Raw genomic sequence first — 5,764 nt, 5'->3', positions numbered from 1 at the left:
GCTCGATGTTGAACAGCCTGTGTCCCCTGCTCTCAGGACTCTATGCTGGTATCAAGTTCTTCCTCATCGATTTCATCTTTAAACGCTGCCCGAGGCTGCGGGCCAAGTACGACACGCCCTATATCATCTGGAGGAGCCTCCCCACCGACCCGCAGCTCAAGGAGCGCTCCAGTGCTGCCGTCTCGCGCAGGGTGAGCCCGGCCCCCAGCTGCGGGGTAGGGGGATGGGGGGCCACAAAGCCGGGTATCCCCAGGCCCACAGTGCTGTGTTCACCTCCGGCTCATTTAGAGGCTGTTTATTCAATTTTATGGAGTTCTTAAAATGTGAGGGTTTTTTTTTCCCGTTACCACTGCGGTTTCTGAGGCCCATCCAGCCCCTCCCAAGCCCAAGGCAACACTTGGGGACTGGCCATGACGACTGAGAGCCAGCGGGCCTGGGAGTGGCCCCTCCATGGGGGCGCGGCCCCTGCCCTCCCTGACAGGTGAGGCTCTGGCACTGAGGCCAGGCAGCTGGAGAAGGGCCCCCTTGGAGCCACAGGCTGGCACTGGGCCATATTCATTCAGTCACAGGCCCTCCAGATGTCCCGCACAGTGTCCCAGCCAGGACCATGGGGAATGAGTGGGCCTCGGTGCTCTCCTCCCGGTGTTCCAGATGATTCGGGAGGGTTGCTGGGCTCTCCCCGCCGAGGTGAGGTGGCCCTGCCTGGAAGGAGCGCGCTGGGCCAGAAGGGGCCTGGGGAATGTCTTCCCGAATTCGGATTCCAGCTTGTGGGGGGTTGTGCGTGTGGCCAGCGCCTCTGGGTGCTGCGGGCGTGGGCAGTGGGCCTGACCTTGACGCTGTTTGCCATTGGCAGCTGCAGACGACCTCATCACGGAGCTACGTGCCCAGCGCGCCGGCCGGCCTGGGTAAAGAGGAGGACGCCGGCCGCTTCCACAGCACCAAGAAGGGCAATTTCCACGAAATCTTCAACCTGACGGAAAACGAGCGGCCGCTGGCGGGTGTGTGTGCCGTGAGCCTGAGGCCGGGCCCAGCACAGGCACAGACGGAAGGCCCGTTGGGGGTGCTGTGGGTCCAGGAGGGGGTTGCCCTATGACAGGCCAGAGGAGCCCTCAGGACGGCGTTCACATCTCACTGCCCCAGGACGCCAGGAGGCAGTACAGGAGCTGGGGGTCATGAGGACTCTGTGGGCTCCAGAGGAGAAGGGCGTGTCTGTGGGGAGAGCCACCCACACTGTAGCACTCCCCTGAGAGCAGGCATGCAGGTGGCCCGCTGGGGACAGACTCCAGGGTGAGGCGTCAGGGCCTGTGGGGCGCTGGCAGGGGATCTGCCCCTGGTTCCATCGTGTCTGGAGAAACAAGAGCCGCCAAGGGAGAGGTGACTCAGGAGCCTGGGGATATGTCACCCTTCCTGGGGACAGGTCAGCCTTCCCAAAGGGAATTCCTGTTAAACTAAACCGGGCAGCCCAAGGTGTGTGCTGAGTGGCTGCAGAGGCAGCTGTGGAGAACTGAGTTTCGTCCTCTGCTAAGCCCTGGCCCTGCCAGTCTTCGTGGAGGTGGCGTCCTGGCCACACTGTCACTTCTGTTGCTCCCTGCTCTGCCTGGCTGCTTTCACTTTAAAAACGCTGCCAGTGCCGGGTGAAGAGGAAACATCTGTTTTCCACCCTCCGGGGCCACCTCACTCTTGCCAGCGTGTCTTCCTCTCGCGGTGGGTGTGATGTGAGCGCAGTGGGTGGATGTCAGGATCTGAGAGTCGGGACTCCCGGGTCCCAGCGTCAGGTCAGAGGCTGGCTATTTCCAGTGGAAAGCGTGACGGGCGGGCCTTCTCCCATTAGTGTGCGAGAACGGCTGGCGCTGCTGCCTGATCAACAGGGACCGGAAGATGCCCACGGACTACATCAGGAACGGGGTGCTCTACGTCACGGAGAAGTGAGTGCGGCCGCGGGGTCCTGTGTGGCTGCAGGGGAGGGGCCACAGGAGGGGTTGCCTGGGCCCTGGGATGGCGCGGCTGGCCCAGTGCAGGTTTTCCTGAGTGGCGGCCCTGGCCTCTCCCATGCTCCGCTCTTGCCGACTGTCTGGGCTCCCAGGGGAAAAGTGTTGCCTCCAAGCCGGACGCGGCCTGTGCCATACTGCTGTCCTCCCTCAGGCCGCCAGGGATGCTGTCACCTCTGGGGCCCAAGCAGTTCATGGGGAACAGGGGCAGAGTCATCCAAGGAGGGGACCGAGGCCCCTAGCTAGTACTGAGGCCCTGGGTCCGTGTTGCTGTCTGCAACACAGTAGCCAGAAGAGGACTTTGACTTTTCTCTTGCTACACTCCAAACCCCCGAAATCCCAGATGTGGGAGTGCGAGAGCTGGCCTGGGGATGGGGTCTACTCTTGGTCTTGCCTGGCCCTCGGCCACCCCGTCCCCCACACCTGTAGCAGTGGCCAAGGCCCCGCCTCCCCTCTGCTTCTTGCAGAGGAGGTGACCTGGACACTCCCAGCTAGGACTCCGGGACGCCTGTGTCGCTCGCTGGGAATCCCAGGGGAATGGGAATCTCATTCCCAGCGTCCTGGGAACGGCAGTCTTAGGTTTTACACAGAGCAGTGGCCGTGAGTGTCTCACAGAGCGGTGGCCACGAGTGTGTCACACAGAGCGGTGGCCGTGTCTCACAGAGCGGTGGCCACGAGTGTGTCACACAGAGCAGTGGCCGTGAGTGTCTCACAGAGCGGTGGCCACGAGTGTCTCACACAGAGCAGTGGCCGTGTCTCACACAGAGCGGTGGCCACGAGTGTCTCACACAGAGCGGTGGCCGTGTCTCACAGAGCGGTGGCCACGAGTGTGTCACACAGAGCGGTGGCCGTGAGTGTCTCATAGAGTGGTGGCCTTGAGTGTCTCACGCAGAACGGTGGCCGTGTCTCAGAGCGGTGGCCGTGAGTGTCTCACACAGACCAGTGGCCACGAGTGTCTCACACAGAGTGGTGGCCGTGTGTGTCACACGTGCTGTGTCTGGTGGGAAGGGAGCATCTCTGTTCATCCCACTGGGGGCTGAGGGGCAGCCGCGGGAGACCCCCACCTGGTGGGAGCACGCTCTGGCTCAAGAGCCAGGCGATGCCTCTGTCCGTTTCCCTTCCAGTTACTTGTGCTTCGAAAGCTCCAAATCTGGGTCCTCAAAGAGGAACAAAGTCATCAAGCTGGTGGACATCACGGACATCCAGAAGGTTGGTGAACCCACCCACCCCCGTGTTTTCTTCATCACCTGACGGAGGCTGGCGAGGCTTTCCATGTAGACCTCTGCCAGCCTCTGTCAGCATCTGGACACCGTGGCCACGCTGGCCGGCCATGGTCCGTGTCCTTGACTTGAGTCCCCGCGTCCCTGTGGGACAGCGCCTGCCTGGGTCCGCTTGCCTGGACCTGTGTCTCAAAGTGGAGGGGCTGGGTTGGAGCCCATGAGGTCAGGCGCCCACGCCCTGCTCTGGCTACTGTGTTCCCCCCGCCCCGTTATCTGGGACCCTCCTCACAAGGAAAAGCACAGGGGCCCTGAGCTCGTGCCTCGGACACAGGTTTTCAGGTGAGAGCTCAGATGGTCGCACCCGCTCTGGGCGTTTTCTCAGCATTTGACTGTCACATGGAATGAGCAGGTGGGCGTGGTCCCTTGTTCTCTGGGACAGGGGAGGCTCAGTGAGGCACTGGCAGGCACATTCGGCCAGGGTGGTCAGGGCCCGCAGCTCCCTCCTAGCTCCGAGCATCCTGGGCGTGTCTGCACCGGCACGGGGGCACTCTCGCCCCATGGCAGCTGTGGGTGGTCTCTCCCATCCGGCTCTGGAAAAAAGTGTGCAGTCAGGTGACCAGAAGGGGTGAGTTCAGGGCTGGGGTCCTCTCAGCCTGCCTGTTGGGTTTGGCAGTGCTGACAGATGGCCCTCTGGTGCCAGGCCCTGAGAGCAAGTTCTGGGGCTCAGTGCCCACCATCAGCCTCCTCGGGCCTGCTTGTCTCCGACCTTCCTCAGGCCAGCTGCCTGGCGGTCTGGGATGGGGTGGGACGGACCCTTTCCAGGTCTGGTGTCTGGCTCACAAAGTGAGGAGGTGCCCACAGGTCCTTATCCTCTGTTGCTTGGAAGTCCTGGGTGCCCGTGGGCCCTGCCGCCTGTATGCACAGTGGAGGAGGATGCCCTGGGCCTGCGGAGGCCTGTGGTGACAGCCATGCTTGCCCTTTCAGTACAAGGTCCTATCTGTCCTCCCGGGCTCAGGCATGGGGATCGCCGTGTCAACGCCATCCACTCAGAAAGTAAGTGCCGGGCGGGGGCCGCCCGGGGTCAGTGTGGGCCCACGGGCCTGGCTCTGAGCAACCCTGGGACCAGCGTGGGGCAGACAGCCAGAGGTTCATTTGGGCAGCGGGGTCAGAAAGCCACCCCCTCCCTCGCAGCAGCCAGAGCCTGGGGCTGCGTCCAGATTGAGTTGGAAATCTTGCTGGGGCCATCGAGTCATGGGACAGACAGGGATGCTGGGCATGGACGGCCCCTGCCTCAGAGACTCGGGAGGAGAGAGGCACGGGGCTGAAGCCTGGCTCTCCTGTCTCTTGGCTCTGTTCCCCTGAAGGCTGGAGCCTGGCTCCGGGTAGTGGGGGGACACCTGTCTTTTGCACCCAGACCCAAGTGACTGCGTGCTGGCCTGGGGCTGGTCTTGGACTTCGTCTTGGTCCTGGTCCTGGCGCCAGTCTGGCTGTGCCATGCTCATTGGTGGCATTTCTTCCCTGCCAGCCGCTCGTGTTTGGTGCCATGGTGCACAGGGATGAGGCCTTTGAGACCATTCTCAGCCAGTACATCAAGATCACCTCAGCGGCAGCGTCTGGCGGGGACAGCTAGTATTGACTTGCCTGGGACGTTGCTGGAATTTTTTTTTTTTTTTTTTTTTTTTTTAACGATTTGGTAGTGGAAGCAATTGGACATCCTCATGAGCTTTTGCAATAATTCTCCTGGACCTGCGGTTCTATTGTGTTGGCCTCTGCATTTTATCGACCACGAAGGGGCCGGGGCTCACAGGGCTGGGGGCGCGTCTCTCCCACAGGGCGCGTCAGGCGCCTCTGAGGGCCGCCTGCAGACGGGGAGGGGGCAGAGGCCCTCGGGGGCCCGTGGAGAGGACGCACAGGACCCCTGGCCCCGCCCTTCTCCGTGCCAGCCTGGACAGAGAAACCTCTCGCAACCTTGTGTCCCGCTCTCCAGAGGCCGGAAGCTCATCCACCACCAAAGCCATAGCTGAAGAGTGCGGGGCCCTTCCTCCTGGGGACAGGAAGATGTCAACAAGGAGGGACATGGGGACCTTTCACCAACCACCGAGAAGCAGGCCTGGCAGTCCTCCTTCCTCTTACATGAGGCCCTCTTGAGGCATTTGTCGGCGCGGGGCTGGAGCCGGGAGCCTGTCCCTGTCCCTGCCTGTGCTCCACGGGAGCAGCGAGGGTGAGAAGGGCCCACCCCGCACTTGCCCTCAGTGTCTTTGGTGGCGCCGTCCTTGCCGGCCTCCAGGGCGCTCAGCACCGCGTCTGTAAGGGCCCGCCTGCCGCTCTCAGCCTGACACGCCAGCCAGGAGGTCCGTCATCGGTGACCAGTAAGGGCACGGGATGGTGCAGGTAAAAGCACATCTTTCTCATACCTTGCTCTTTGGAAGGCCCAGGAGAACATCTGTGAAGGGCGTTGGAGGTGCTCTGAGCACTGTGGCGTGTCTGGCAAGTGGTCTCTAGGCTGCAGTTGCCTGGGTTGGTTGGGGAAGGGAGTGGGCAGGAGTGTTCTGGGTC

General features: G+C 62.4%; 1 protein-coding gene across 4 annotated transcripts in view; it reads left to right on the top strand.

Annotated features, from left to right (window-relative positions):
• GRAMD4 (GRAM domain containing 4) overlaps positions 1-5,764 on the top strand; it is a 112,737-nt gene that overhangs the window by 105,412 nt on the left and 1,561 nt on the right. For 3 of the 4 annotated variants that reach the window (XM_017850807.1, XM_017850808.1, XM_017850806.1), the window contains exons 14-19: positions 37-191; positions 854-998; positions 1,832-1,925; positions 3,113-3,197; positions 4,193-4,261; positions 4,734-5,764. The exon at positions 4,734-5,764 is cut by the window's right edge. In XM_017850807.1, coding sequence (XP_017706296.1) covers positions 37-191; positions 854-998; positions 1,832-1,925; positions 3,113-3,197; positions 4,193-4,261; positions 4,734-4,838 — 653 coding nt within the window. In that variant the 3' untranslated portion in view covers positions 4,839-5,764. The remainder of the gene's footprint in view (positions 1-36; positions 192-853; positions 999-1,831; positions 1,926-3,112; positions 3,198-4,192; positions 4,262-4,733) is intronic. The other variant, XM_017850809.1, reaches the window with a different exon arrangement.

Source organism: Rhinopithecus bieti, unplaced genomic scaffold (assembly GCF_001698545.2).
Source record: "Rhinopithecus bieti isolate Rb0 unplaced genomic scaffold, ASM169854v2 scaffold_32081, whole genome shotgun sequence".
NCBI classification, from domain to species: domain Eukaryota; kingdom Metazoa; phylum Chordata; class Mammalia; order Primates; family Cercopithecidae; genus Rhinopithecus; species Rhinopithecus bieti.
The sequence above is the reverse complement of the archived record's forward strand: the minus strand, read 5'-3'. Positions and strand labels throughout refer to the sequence as shown.